The 16212-nt window shown below is 39.0% G+C and overlaps 1 protein-coding gene across 3 annotated transcripts in view; it reads left to right on the plus strand.

Annotated features, from left to right (window-relative positions):
• Positions 1 to 3341, plus strand: part of ephb3a (eph receptor B3a) — a 37585-nt gene extending 34244 nt beyond the window's left edge. For 2 of the 3 annotated variants that reach the window (XM_058627028.1, XM_058627038.1), the window contains exon 16: positions 1568 to 3341. In XM_058627028.1, coding sequence (XP_058483011.1) covers positions 1568 to 1679 — 112 coding nt within the window. In that variant the 3' untranslated portion in view covers positions 1680 to 3341. The remainder of the gene's footprint in view (positions 1 to 1567) is intronic. The other variant, XM_058627047.1, reaches the window with a different exon arrangement.
• The last annotated feature ends 12871 nt before the right edge of the window (positions 3342 to 16212 follow it).

The raw sequence follows: 16212 nt of genomic DNA on the forward strand, positions 1-16212 counted from the left end.
GCAGAAATAGTGGGAAAAAAATGGGGTTGGGTGATGCAATTCCTTCTCGTATACCCTGTGTAAAATTGCCTGCTGCATTGTATGTGACGGCTGTGAAGCTGATGATGACGACTCCTCCTGGTGCAGAGTGGACCGGAGGCTTGCCTCTGGGTTGTTGAAATAAGATGTCATGGTAAAAGAAATAGTGGTCGGCCTAAAGAGACCCACAACAATGTTCATGCTTATTGTGCCTGGTTTGTTTCATGCTTTGGGTTGATTTAAGAAGGTACTTGAGCTGAATGTTTTTGTCCCTGCGTTTGTTTTTGCTGACACTTCCCTGGGAACCGTACAAGTTGACTTATTCATACGTGGCCCGTCTCACTATGACAAATCTTTCTTTCAGCTATTTTACTCATCGCCTGCAATTAACAGTATGATTAGTGCCTCTTTGGATGCAGCATCCTCAGTGCTGTTGTGATTCATAATCGATCAAGCACACAACCTCACCTCATTGGCCCTCACTGTGCGGTAACTTCCCGTTTCCGCCAAAAAAAAAGCACAATTCGTGCACACACAGTATCCAGGTCTCATGCCAGCTCCTTGGCTCACAGTTTCACTCTAACACTGGGCCCCGAGGGTGATTTCTATGCCAGATTTTGGGCTCAGTGAAGCTAATTGTGTGTGGAAATGTAATGGCTGACCTCGGTTTAATCCCCCTATACTTGGCTAGATTCTGGGAATATAGGTGATAGAATAGACAGCAGCCAGAGCTGCTGATGTGGAAAAGCAGGAAGTGATGAAGTGTGAGTAATAGGGGAGATTGAGGAGAAGCTAAAAGAGAGCAATGTGTTTAATTAGGTTGCTAATGAGCTTTTTAATGCATCAGGGGAGGGCATGCCCGATGCTGTGATGGGCGAATAGGAGAGGTATGTGTGTGTGTGTGTTGTGTGTTATGCCACGCGTCACTGTGTGCAGATGACATGTCAATGATTAATTTATAGCCTCATCTGTATGCAACAACAAGAGCGAGAGGCAGAGAAGGAGCAGGAGGAAGAGGTGGGAAAAAAAGAAAGGATCATTTTGTCAGAGCATGATTTAGAGAGCGTCTCCCTTTGTTGTCATGTGCGTCTCAGGCGACGTGCTCTCACTTCGGCTCACCTGCCATTGGCTGTGCAGTGATGCTGGGCCAGATAATGGAGGGAGGGGAAGGATATGAGATGCGCTGCTATCTGTAGACTATCTTCAGCCACAAGGGCTTTAAAAACAAGGACACTGGCCGAGGAACAAAGGACGCACTGAGGCTACAGCACTATCCCCAAGATACAGTAGCTGAGGAATTATTTTGAACTTTTATTAAAACTGGAAATGTGATGAATGAGCTGAACTGAAGCTCCCTTTTTCTATCCTATTCTCATGGTGCTAGTTCTTTTATGATTGTTTATAGCCATGGGGTCTAAAGCTTATTATCTACGCAGTGACACACGATTTATTAGACCGTTATCCACCAAATGAGATCACTTAATGTTTAGTTACTATCTTTAAAGTGGCCGTGAACCCGCTGCTGACATGTGTGGCTTTGCATTGACAGGGACCTGCTGAGGCTCGGAGGAACGCTGCCGGGACACAACAGGAAGAGTCCGGACAGCAGTCAGGAAATCGTACGGCAACAGATGAGCCAAACTCTCCCCATCAGAGTGTGAGCCGCTGGATGCAGAGGATGCAGAATGAATAAATAACTACCTACAAACTCTGGTGCAAAGAGCCTCATGTAAAATAAAAAGAAGACAAGGAAGAGACGGAAGCTCCGCCTACAGAGGACGAGGACTGTTACAGAGATTTCTTCCCTACTGGAGATATAGTGTCCGTCTAAAGAGAACTTTCCATTGCAGTATGTGTGTTCATTACTTAACACTTGTGGATTTGTGACTATTGACATAAGGCCAAACTTCCTGTTGCCCCCTCTCAGGTTGTGTTTGCATGTCTGCATGTGTTTTTTGCTGGTTGGGAATCAGTTGCTTCCGCTCTTCACTCTCAGATTGAGGTTGGGAAAGTTAACACAGTTGATAGGATTCAGTGTCTAGATGATACAACAGTGCCAAGATGAAGCAAATATTTGCTTTGAAACAACTCTTAAGAGAAGCTTCACATCTATAGACTTTCAATCCAATCAATTTTTTTTTTTTAACCCAACCATCGTTTCTCTTTTATCTTTTGTTTTGCTTTTTTCTTTTTCTTTTGGGAAACAAAAAAAAAAAAAAAAACCCACACACTTTTCATCGCTTCCTCTTAAATACTGTCTTCCACATGTACTGGGAGATTTACTTGTTACAAATCTGTACAAAGCATCTGAGTCTTCACACCGTCTCTGCCTGCCTGTCTTATCTGTCAGAGGAGAGACAAAAGTGACACTGTGCGGGACACGTCATGTGCATGCCAAAGTGGAAGCTTCTTCATGAGAAAAGTACAAATTTCCACATTAACTGTTGCTTTGGTGGCATTTCGCTGTATGGACTTTAACGTCCATGTTTTCCTAATCTTATTTGATTCATATAGGCATTGTTTTGAATGCTAAGTTATTATCTATTATTGCAAAAAGAGGTGTTCCTTGTGGTTTTTTTTTTACGAGTACTGGAGCTTTGACTTTTTTATTACAATGTTGCTTGTTTTTTTCACACATTAAACCAGACAGACATGAATGAGGGACGTGAGGAGCAGTCGTTCTGTTCTGACAGATTTTACCTTTTAAAAATGTGGAGGAGACTTCGATTGATTTGAAATGGAAAGTGCCCGTGGTCGTGCCGTGTTGTATATTTTCCTTTGGCAATCATGTTGCAGATCAGCGAGAATTAAAAAAGGTCACTCTCCAGATCATAGCTTTGTGACCTTAATATTAACCTGACCTACAAACACTGATATTAAACAAATCACTCACTGGTTCATTTTTCCCGACATGTGTTTTCTTCAGCACGCCAGCTGTCAGCGCAGTCCTCTATTTAAAACAACTGCCTGTATATAATACTATATTTCTATAAGACCAGTCTGCTCAGCATTTACAGCCATCTGACCTGACTTTGGCCTCTCTATGACCCTCGTTTATATGCTTGTTTGTTAATTGTGGAGGAGCAAACAAAATGGAGAACTTGCATTTTAATGGTCATTAGATATCTCTAAACTACATGTCACAAAGAAAGAAGAAAATGAAACATGTGTCTGTTCGGGCAGACTTTTGTCCTGTGCAATTAAAGGTGTATTAGATTGTAAAAAAAAAAAGAAAAAAAAAGTGGCAGAAAAGTAGAACAAAAATAAGCATTTCTCTTTCAGTATTTTTACGATAATCATATGCAAATAAATTATTAAACAGATCTCTGGTATTCTCTTTGATTTCTCAACGGGTTCACTAGGCTGATGTTCGAGGTCTCCTATCATCTGACCGAGCAATGAAAGCAGGGAATAGTGAGTGTGTTTTACCATCTCAGACGGAATATCTCAGCAGCTTTGGACGGACTCATTAAGATTTAAGATAAATCAAAGGCCGGTCCACACAGCTCACCAATTAGCGAGACCACAGGACTTTTCTGGGGATTTCACTCTCTGTTGCTGCTGGACAGGCTTCAAGGAAGCAAAGTTAATCTGGCTTCACACCAAATGTCAGTGTTGTTTGGCTTTAATCTGTCAACCAGGACACAAACTAGGCCTCTCTCCTGTAGTGGTGCAGATGAGTGAAGCTGTCACTTTCTGGATTTTATTGACCGAGAGGAAGTTTGTTTATCGCCGGGCAGGGTGGAGGCTTTCTTTGAGGGAATATACTTAACCGTTTCTGACTGGCTTCACAGACAGCAGCTGCATTATCATCCACCGAAGAAAGGACTGGTGCTTTTGTGTTCCCTACATGTTCTTTAATGATGTGCGCTGTACACACACACACACAGACACACACAGAGTCAACACAACGCAGACAGAAGCACACGGACCCAAATCCACTATAAATGCAGACACCAAGCCACTGGGTGTAATTCCACTCGGCGACCTTAGAAGCGTAACATTTATCATGTGTGTCAAAGCTTTGCAGGCAGATAGCAGATAAATGCTTTGTGGGGCTGAAACTGCTCATTCTGTTGATGCAAGAAATAAGATGTGTAGAAATACTTGACCTTGAAGGGAAACATTATGCATACAAACCAGCCGAGGAGAAATGTTTCCAGTGAAAACATGCATTTTTAGAACTGACTTTGCAGCGCGCTGCGCTTTAAATCAAGCACCGAAACACAACAGTAGTAAATGTGTTTGCTCTGTATTTGCTATTCCATCTGAGATCTGCCACAATGTCAAAGTGAGCATTTGCATCCTGTTTACCATTAAACATTTCAAGCGTTTCCAGCTTCACTGGCAACTGTGCAGCCCAGCCAGCATTCACTGCCCGCCATCTCGGCACAACTGAAAAATAAAAAAAGAAAGGAAGCAAAGCAATATTTTTCACTGCTGCGGCTTAAAGACGATGCAGAATGTCAGCAAACCTAAAGGAAAATATCTCATTATCATATTATAAGTGATGAGAAATCAGCAGCGACAGTTTCTCATATAGCGATTTTAATGAGCATGCTTGGTGAAGTGAAAACGGAGGAAGTGATGGCAGGTTGACGAGCAGTTTTTATTTCATGGCTGCCGGTTGCTCGTCAATGACCAGACAGTCTGGAGTTCACCATCAAATCCCCACATCACCATGAGTGATCTTGATGATTAATGTGGGATTACCATCTCTACCCGATGTACATAATCACAGACAAACACAAGCCCAAACAGGACACGGAGAAAAAAAAAGACCCACATATTGCAAACCGTCTCTGTAGATGGGTGTGCTCTCACAAACAGATCTGCTGGATTGGCAGTGATTTGTTAGGTTTAGCTGCATCTACTTGTGTACACCCTCTGAATGCACCACTCAGTTCTCTTCCAAGCTCAAAGCACTCATTTGCCATCCTGTCCAAAGCAAGTTTAATGCCTCCAATTACAGGGGGTCTGCAAGCAGGCAGATTTGGAGCGTGGAGGCTTGGCAGGAGAGTTTGCTACGCATCAGGGCCTTTTAACAGAGAAGTGATTTGCTGGTGCTGGTGCTAAAGCTGCCTGTACCGGCTCATCAATGGAAAACTACCCTCTTTATTGGGAGGCGCATGCTGCACTAAGCTGAAACTGTGAGGAGAGACACAAAAAATATCAGGGTTTTCTTCACGACTCTGCGCCGACTCTTCCTCAAACTTTGTGGAGGGATTTCTGCAGCTCGGCGCTGCACAAGCACAAATGAAAATTAAAGCCTTTCATGTGAGACAAGCTCTGTTTTAATTAAATGTTCCGAGCGTCATGACGTGAATGCAGCAAACGAGGGAAACGGATAATATAAATAAGATTGATAGCTGCACTAAGGATGAAACACAACATGTAATACTGTTAACAGTCAAGGGAAGATTTTTGCTCAAAACAAGCCCTGGTTAGACATGAATAATGATGTGTTTTTTTCAGCTATATTCTTGTGATTAAATAGATCATTATATACACCAACATACGAGATATACTGATTTAAGATTATTTTCACCTCTCCTCATGGCACAAAAATAAAGTAGTTTAATATGCAATTTATTACTCAATTGTTCTTAAGATACTAATTTAATTTCCCCTTTGGACAGAATTGTTAATTAACCAATAGCAACCTTAAGCAAATAGTATAGAATCCCCTCTTTGCCCATTAATCTACAATTTGGAATAAAGTTCAGACACATTCTTCCTTTAAAATCCAAACGTTTAGCATTTCATGCAACCCGATTTCTCTAATCTTGTTAAAGATAATGCCTTGCCCTCTAACCCCAGTCTTCAAGTATTATGAGTGAACATTACAGCGTAACTAAAGGCACTAAATGCAACTTTATCTCTGCTGCAGCATCACCTCTAATGAAAAACATCTCATTACTGGAATACTCAATTTTACCCTCAAATGATTTTTTTACACATTTCATAAAAAAAAAAAAAGAAGCAATGCCAAAACACAAACACACATATACACACACACACACACACACACACACACTGGTGGCAAATGATGCTTCCCCTCGCAGCACTGTGCTCGTAAAAGCCCGAGCATGACAGTGCACTTTGTGCTCAGAGAGGCTTCCCCTCCTGTGCTTGATCTTTGCAGTGTGTGATGCATTAAATGGCCTCTGATTCACAGGTGTTAGTTCCCATGTTGGGTTTGAAAGACATTAACCCCCGTCTATCCACCTCCCACCTCTGACTCACTGGGCCACAGACACTCACAAGTTTGTGGACAATCTGCTGGGACGGAGCTGCAAATGAAGTCAGGAGGAAGACAGAAGCAAACGTGGAGGAGGAGGAGGAGGAGGACGTGCAGATAAATCACCGTTGCCTTGCATGTTTGAGGTTGCATGAATCTTGTGTGTGTTTGTAGCGAGCTCGCTGTGCTACAGACTATTTCTTAGCTGGAAGCAGTAACATCTCCACTGGTTATCTCACGCCTGGTCCCAGGCCAAGAGACAGAGATGTCGTCCTTTGATATTCTGTTCCCAAAATATCAAAGTATTGTGAATAAAGCCAGTGTCTGTAGCCTTTTGCAATAAACATGACCAATGATTTCAGTGGGACCACATGGCTAACTGTGCACACTCTGCTCACAGCGCATGATGATTGGCATTTTCATAATGAGCCTGAGAGGCAAACACCACTGATGCAGAGATAATACCCAGACATTAGCGAGCAACTCATGGAAAAAGGCAGAGGAAGTGCCCGCCAAAATCCACCAAATCCACTACAGATGACAAGTGGGAGCGTTCTGAGGGTGGAGCTTTGACGGGAGGACATCACATTGCATATCGATTGCGTTTTGTACTCATACAGAAAACATGTTTAAAACATACTTATAGCTACAGAACGTAACCTTTGATGAAGTTTGTAGTCACTGACGCTTCTATTCCGCACCTGTTTGTTCTTTATGTGCACAGAAATAATGTAACAACATTTGTCCGCTGCATCCAGACAGGCTGTGTCAAGCAATACTATCAGATTTGACTGAGGGTGCGTTTGTGTGTATACAGTGGCAGCGCAGGAGCACGTGGAGGCACAAACATTTGTGGGCACTTGTCTGTTTACATCGGTGTACTGTAGCCTCCATTTGTCCTGGTGTAAAACAAACCACTTCCTGTGTGCAGCGTGGGAATGTCACCAGTTGACAGTTGGCTCCTTTGAGAAACACACAGAGTCATGTGAAGCTGACTTGACAATAGTTTGAATGCGACGCACATTAAATACAGCATCATATAAAAGTTACATGCTACACTTTTGAAACACTATTGTAGATGTCACTGTGTCAGTGATGCGAGTGACTGTGCTACAGCCCTGAAAACTTTTTAATGGGAGCTGTAGTTTTTGTCTGCGCTCACACAGAAGTCCTTGTTAAAATCACAGGTTTCAGTTTCTCACAGTAAGTGTTGTTGTGGACGCAAGAAATTAAAGTAACACTTCCATCTGACATTTTTGGGGTTTTTTTTAGGCCTACAGACAACACAGTTTACTGTACGGATCAACTATCATCAGTGAACTCTAAAACAACTAGGGGATGGATGTTGTTACCGTTTAAAAGATGCTTTCTCCGGCCACATCTAATACAACACGACAGTGGTCTCAATCCGCTAATGTGACTCTCAGCAAGACAACAAAACACGCTTATATCCTAAAAGTTTCCAGCTCATCTTTAATTGGTTGTTGTTGTGACAGGGTGAGGATTTTCTCAGCTGAGTTGAACGTGTGCATTCGACCAGCAGGCCGTGACTGGGCTGTCATGTTGCCACGAGGTGAAAGAAAATCATCAAACTCTCCGACACTGTTTATTGTACGATGTAAAAAAAAAAAGAAAATATAACAAAATCTGGGCTGATCCAGCATAAAGGACACATCAGCCTGCCAGGATGTGTTTCGAAGCACCAAAGCAAAAGGATCTCAGTGAATAGAGGGACCAACACTGATCATTAGCATGCATGTGAATGGAATGGAAAGAAAGACCAGATTATGCATTTGTATGTTTGCTGATGAGATAGAGGGGTTTAAGACCCTCAGCCCAGTTTAAATCACAAATCCCCACCAGGGGAGGGGAAAGAGAGGGAAGAGGCAGACTTTAGGCTTTTGAGTAAACGTGGTGGGGGTGTGTGATGGTGTGGTTTCAGAGCAGATGTCCCAAATTGGCAAAGAAAGGAAAAGAGGACCAAAGGGGATCGGTGGATCCTGAGTTGAACTTCTATCTCCCTAAATCTGCAAAGAATCTTTGAGGAGCAGTGGGGCGATTCGCACCACCAGGCTGCCAGTCAAAGTTTTTTGAGAGCTTGTTTTCAGAGGCCCTTTGTTGTAGCCTGTGGGGCGTGTTAGCAACAAGACCGTGAGTGATAAGGCTGGCTGGCCGGCTTCTGGGACACTCCTCTGCATGTAGAGGGCTTTACAGTTCACTGGAAAGATGAGGGAAGACAAAGAGCCAAAACACTTCCTCGCCATGCAAGCTGAGAACAGCAGCGAGCCAGTATGTCGCACCGACTCGTCCCGTTTTCAGGGTCAACGCTGGAGACGCCGACGGTGACACGTGTCAGCGCAGGTTTCTAATTCAATGTGAAGGGGTTCGTTAATTGAAATGCAGCGTGATCTCATTTTGCTTCATACAAATAGACACAAATAAACACACGTGCACACGGGCAGATTCTTATTGCCTGAAACTACCTGTATATGTGTAATAAATGGCCTGCCAAGCATTTGATGGGTTGGCTAGAAATCCCAAATGCTTATAGTGCCGTGGTTGCTTTCAAATAATCATCCCCATGGTAACACCTGACACCAGCTATTCATCATGCAGCCTGTATAAACTCCAGCATATTCACAACAAGTCACACAGTCAACTTTTTATTCCTGCTGCTGATAAATGGTCACACAAAACATGTCAGCGCATGATGATCCATTCAGAATCAACTTCCCACATTAAAGCTTAACTGCGAGTCTCCAGTGTGTATGTGTGTGTGTGTGTGTGTGTGTTCCACACTGCATCATGCTCTTGCCTGAACATTAATTGTCAGTCATTAGCTGTAAAGTGACAGGTGAACATGAATTTGTTAAGATGGCACTGACTCTAATGTGCCGCACTTCATATCAGCCAGTCGAGTGCGCTGCAGCTTCGGCGGCTGAATATTCAGGAATCAGAGGCTCATTTAACATTAATGCGAGCAAAAAAAAAATGTAAATTCTTTGGCTGCAAATGAGGATACAGACATAGCACACATACAGTATTCAGCTACTGTATGCAGCTGTTTTCCCCCCCTCACGGTGTTTTCAACCATCTGTCAGTGATATTGATGTTTCTCACTGAGGGCCACAGGGTGCAGGGTGGAGGAGAGGAGTGAGAATGAGGAAATATTCAGGGTATGTAGTCATGCACATCCTCTCATCACTCTTTCACACCGAGTCTTGGGACAGTGTAGAGGTGTGAGGTTTTATCTTGATGCTGGACTGTTATCAGCTTAGGTTGCCGGGGAAGTACATTATAAATAAAAGTATCAACACAACTGTGCTCAAGTTCAACGATGCTCAATTACAAGAGACAATTGTTGAGTATTTTTTAAATTAGGCCTAAATGTATCTTCTTAGTTCTTGCTCCAACATTCCAACACTTACCTCTAATCTTCATGAGTACCGTACAGTGTTCTTCTCGTCCTCTCGGACACGCCCACTCCAGATAATCCCATTAATTAATGAAATATCTATATTAATTTGTAACGAGGTGGCAAATGTCAAAGCAACGGAGTGAAAGTATATTTTTTTAAGTATTAAATGTAGAAAAAAAAACTTAAAATACAGACCCTCAGAAAAGTACATCTACTTCATCACTATCCACCTCTAGTACAAACTATAACACGCCTGATTTATTATAATGTTAAGGTAAACAGTGTGTGCCAATGTAAACAGGAAGTAAATTACCATTGTCTGCAGTTGTTTATTTATTTTCGAACAGTATTGATGAGAAACAGCGATGGTGAAAAGTAGGAACGAGGATTAAAAGTGCACCATCCTATTCAAAGATTTGCAGCAGGTGTATCCAGAGAGGAATAATGCATTTTTAAACAGAAACGGAGTAGTGTGGGTGTAGACTAAGTGAGATGGAGGTAGCTACACTGAGGAGGACAGGCTTTTTCTGGCCAGGCTGCAAAAATAAAAGTATCTTCTGTCTTCAGCTTATATGTGTTGTTACCCCATTAAAAATCAAGTGTTTCTTGTCGTCCAAAATGTGACATATCACATTTTGTCACATTTTGGACGACATACTATACTCTGACTTTTTTTCACTCATTTTGGACGACATACTAACCTATGACTGTTTTGTCACATTTTGAACAACATACTAAAGTATGACTTTTTTCCACCGATTTTGGACGACATACTATACTATGACTTTTTTGAGCGATTTTGGACGACATACTATACTATGACTTTTTTGAGCGATTTTGGACGACATACTATACTATGACTTTTTTGAGCGATTTTGGACGACATACTATACTATGACTTTTTTGAGTGATTTTGGACGACATACTATACTATGACTTTTTTGAGCGATTTTGGACGACATACTATACTATGACTTTTTTGAGCGATTTTGGACGACATACTAACCTATGACTGTTTTGTCACATTTTGAACAACATACTAAAGTATGACTTTTTTCCACCGATTTTGGACGACATACTATACTATGACTTTTTTGAGGGATTTTGGACGACATACTTTACTATGACTTTTTTGAGCGATTTTGGACGACATACTATACTATGACTTTTTTGAGTGATTTTGGACGACATACTATACTATGACTTTTTTGAGTGATTTTGGACGACATACTATACTATGACTTTTTTGAGCGATTTTGGACGACATACTAAAGTATGACTTTTTTCCACCGATTTTAGACGACATACTATACTATGACTTTTTTTTCACATTTTGAACGACATACTAAAGTATGACTTTTTTTCACATTTTGAACGACATACTAAAGTATGACTTTTTGTCACATTTTGGACAACATACTATACTGAGACTTTTTTGAGCGATTTTCAACGACATACTATTTTATGACTTTTTTGAGTGATTTTCAACAACATACTATACTATGACTATTTTGATTGATTTTCAACAACATACTATACTACGACTTTTTTGTGACATTTTGGACAACATATTAACCTTTGACTTTTTTGTCAAATTTTGGACGACATTGTAACCTATGACTTTTTTCACCGATTTTGAAAGACATACTATACTATGACTTTTTTTCACATTTTGGACGACATACTAACCTATGACTTTTTTGTCACATTTTGGACAACATACTACACTATAACTTTTTTTTATAGATTTTGGGCGACATACTATACAATAGCTTTTTTGAGTGATTTTGGACGACATACTTTACTATGACTGTTTTGTCACATTTTGGACAACATACTAAAGTATGACTTTTTTCCACCGATTTTAGACGACCTACGATACTATGACTTTTTTCACCGATTTTGGATGACATACTATACTATGACTTTCTTGATTGATTTTCAACAACATGCTATACTATGACTTTCTTGATTGATTTTCAACAACATGCTATACTACGACTTTTTTGTCACATTTTGGACAACATATTAACCTTTGACTTTTTTGTCAAATTTTGGACGACATACCTACCTATGACTTTTTTGTCACATTTTGGACGACATACTATACTATGACTTTTTTGAGAGATTTTGGACGACATACTATACTATGACTTTTTTGAGCGATTTTCGACAACATACTATACTATGACTTTTTTGACTGATTTTCAACAACATACTAACCTATGACTTTTTTCACCGATTTTGGACGACATACTAACCTATGACTTTTTTGTCACATTTTGGATGACATACTATACTATAGCTTTTTTGAGTGATTTTGGACGAAATACTATACTATGACTTTTTTGAGCGATTTTGGACGACATACTATACTATGACTTTTTTCAGCGATTTTGGACGACATACTATACTATGACTTTTTTGACACATTTTGGACGACATACTATACTATGACTTTTTTGTCACATTTTGGACGACATACTAAAGTATGACTTTTTTGAGAGATTTTGGACGACATACTATACTATGACTTTTTTGAGCGATTTTCGACAACATACTATACTATGACTTTTTTGACTGATTTTCAACAACATACTAACCTATGACTTTTTTCACCGATTTTGGACGACATACTAACCTATGACTTTTTTGTCACATTTTGGATGACATACTATACTATAGCTTTTTTGAGTGATTTTGGACGAAATACTATACTATGACTTTTTTGAGCGATTTTGGACGACATACTATACTATGACTTTTTTCAGCGATTTTGGACGACATACTATACTATGACTTTTTTGACACATTTTGGACGACATACTATACTATGACTTTTTTGTCACATTTTGGACGACATACTAAAGTATGACTTTTTTGTAACATTTTGGACAACATACTACACTATGAGTTTTTTGAGCGATTTTCGACGACATACTAACCTATGACTTTTTTGTCACATTTTGGACGACATACTAAAGTATGACTTTTTTTTATAGATTTTGGATGACATACTATACTATGACTTTTTTGTCACATTTTTGACAACATACTATACTATGATTTTTTTGAGCGATTTTCGCCAACATACTATACTATGACTTTTTTGAGCGATTTTGGACAACATAATAACCTTTTTTGAGCGATTTTGGACAACATAATAACCTTTGTCACATTTTGGACGACCTGACAAAATGTGACTTTTTTGTCACATTTTGGATGACATACTTTTTTTATAGATTTTGGACAACATACTATAACATTTTTGTCACATTTTGGATGACATACTAACCTATGATTTTTTTGTGAAATAATAGACATTTCAACAAACCATGTCACAGTAGGGATTCGATCCCATAATCCTAGGATTGTTAGGCTAGTGCATTAACCATTAGGCCACCAGGCCAACATGTGCCACTTTGGCGACATACCAACCAATGGCTTTTTCTGTCACATTTTGAACGACATACTAAAGTCTGACTTTTTTGTCACATTTTGGACGACATACCACCCTATAACTTTTTTCACCGATTTTGGACGACATACTAAACTAAGACTTTTTTGAGTGATTTTGGACCACATACTTTACTATGAGTTTTTTGAGCGATTTTTGACGACGTACTATACTACGACTTTTTTGTCACATTTTGGACGACATACTAACCTATGACTTTTTTCACCAATTTTGGACAACATACTATACTATGACTTTCATATCTGTATTTGGACGACATACTATGCTATGACTTTTTTGAATGATTTTGGACAACATACTAAGCTATGACTTTTTGTCACATTTTCGACGACTTACTAAAGTATGACTTTTTGTCACATTTTGGACGACATACTAAAGTATGATTTTTTTTATAGATTTTGGATGACATACTAACCTAAGACTTTTTTGACTGATTTTGGACGACATAGTAACCTAAGACTTTTTTGACTGATTTTGGACCACATACTAACCTATGACTTTTTTGACACATTTTGGACGACATACTATACTATGACTTTTTGGACTGATTTTGGACGACATACTAACCTAAGACTTTTTTGACTTATTTTGGACGACATACTAACCTATGACTTTTTTGACTGATTTTGAACGACATACTAACCTATGACTTTTTTGACTGATTTTGGACCACATACTAACCTATGACTTTTTTGACACATTTTGGACGACATACTATACTATGACTTTTTTGACTTATTTGGACGACATACTAACCTATGACTTTTTTGACTGATTTTGGACGACATACTAACCTATGACTGTTTTGACTGATTTTGGACCACATACTAACCTATGACTTTTTTGACTGATTTTGGACCACATACTAACCTATGACTTTTTTGACTTATTTTGGACCACATACTAACATATGACTTTTTTGACTGATTTTGGACCACATACTAACCTATTACTTTTTTGACTGATTTTGGACCACATACTAACCTATGACTTTTTTGACTGATTTTGGACCACATACTAACCTATGACTGTTTTGACTGATTTTGGACCATATACTAACCTATGAATTTTTTGACTGATTTTGGACCACATACTAACCTATGACTTTTTTTACACATTTTGGACGACATACTATACTATGACTTTTTGGACTGATTTTGGACCACATACTAACCTAAGACTTTTTTGACTTATTTTGGACGACATACTAACCTATGACTTTTTTGACTGATTTTGGACGACATACTATACTATGACTTTTTTGACTGATTTTGGACGACATACTAACCTTTGACCGTTTTGACTGATTTTGGACCACATACTAACCTATGACTTTTTTGACACATTTTGGACGACATACTATACTATGGCTTTTTGGACAACATACTAACCTACGACTTTTTTGTAACATTTTGGACGACATACTAACCTATGACTTTTTTTGTCACATTTAGGATGACATACTTAAGTATGACTTTTTGTCACATTTTGAACGACATACTATACCATGACTTTTTGGACAAATTTTGGACAACATACTTACATACGACTGTTTTGTCACATTTTGGACGACATACTAACCTATAACTTTTTTGTGAAATAATAGACATTTCAACGGACCATGTCACAGTCGGGATTCAAACCCATAATGCTAGGATTGTTAGGCTAGTGCATTAACCATTAGGCCATAAGGCCAACATGTATCACTTTGGCGACATACCAACCTATGACTGTTTTCACCGATTTTGGACGACATACTATACTATGACTTTTTTGAGTGATTTTGGACGACATACAATACTATGACTTTTTTGAGTGATTTTGGACGACATACTAACCTATGACTTTTTTGAAAATTTTGGACGACATACTATACTATGACTTTTTGACACATTTTGGACGACATACTAACCTAAGACTTTTTTGACTGATTTTGGACGACATACTATACTATGACTTTTTGACACATTTTGGACGACATACTAAAGTATGACTTTTTTGTAACATTTTGGACAACATACTATACTATGAGTTTTTTGAGCGATTTTCGACGACATACTAACCTATGACTTTTTTGTCACATTTTGGACGACATACTAAAGTATGACTTTTTTGTCACATTTTGGACAACATACTATACTATGACTTTTTTGAGTCATTTTGGACGACATACTAACCTATGACTTTTTTGACTGATTTTGGACCACATACTAACCTATGACTTTTTTGACTGATTTTGGACCACATACTAACCTATGACTTTTTTGACACATTTTGGATGACATACTAACCTACGACTTTTTTGTAACATTTTGGACGACATACTAACCTATGACTTTTTTGAGTGATTTTGGACCACATACTAAACTATGACTTTTTTGACTGATTTTGGACCACATACTAACCTATGACTTTTTTGACGACATACTAACCTATGACTTTTTTGAGTGATTTTGGACCACATACTAACCTATGACTTTTTTGACTGATTTTGGACCACATACTGACCTATGACTTTTTTGACACATTTTGGACGACATACTTACCTACGACTTTTTTGTAACATTTTGGACGACATACTATACTATGACTTTTTTGTGAAATAATAGACATTTCAACGAACTATGTCACAGTCGGGATTCGAACCCATAATGCTAGGATTGTTAAGCTAGCGCATTAACCATTAGGCCACAAGGCCAACATGTATCACTTTGGTGACATACCAACCTATGACTGTTTTCACCGATTTTGGACGACATACTATACTATGACTTTTTTGAGTGATTTTGGACGACATACAATACTATGACTTTTTTGAGTGATTTTGGACGACATACTAACCTATGACTTTTTTCACCAATTTTGGACAACATACTATACTATGACTTTCATATCTGTATTTGGACGACATACTATACTATGACTTTTTGACTAATTTTAGACGACATACTAACCTATGACTTTTTTGACACATTTTGGATGACATACTATACTATGACTTTTTGGACACATTTGGGACAACATAGTATACTATGACTTTTTTGAGTGATTTTGGAC

The sequence above is a fragment of the Solea solea genome, chromosome 1, assembly GCF_958295425.1.
Source record: "Solea solea chromosome 1, fSolSol10.1, whole genome shotgun sequence".
In the NCBI taxonomy this organism is placed as follows: domain Eukaryota; kingdom Metazoa; phylum Chordata; class Actinopteri; order Pleuronectiformes; family Soleidae; genus Solea; species Solea solea.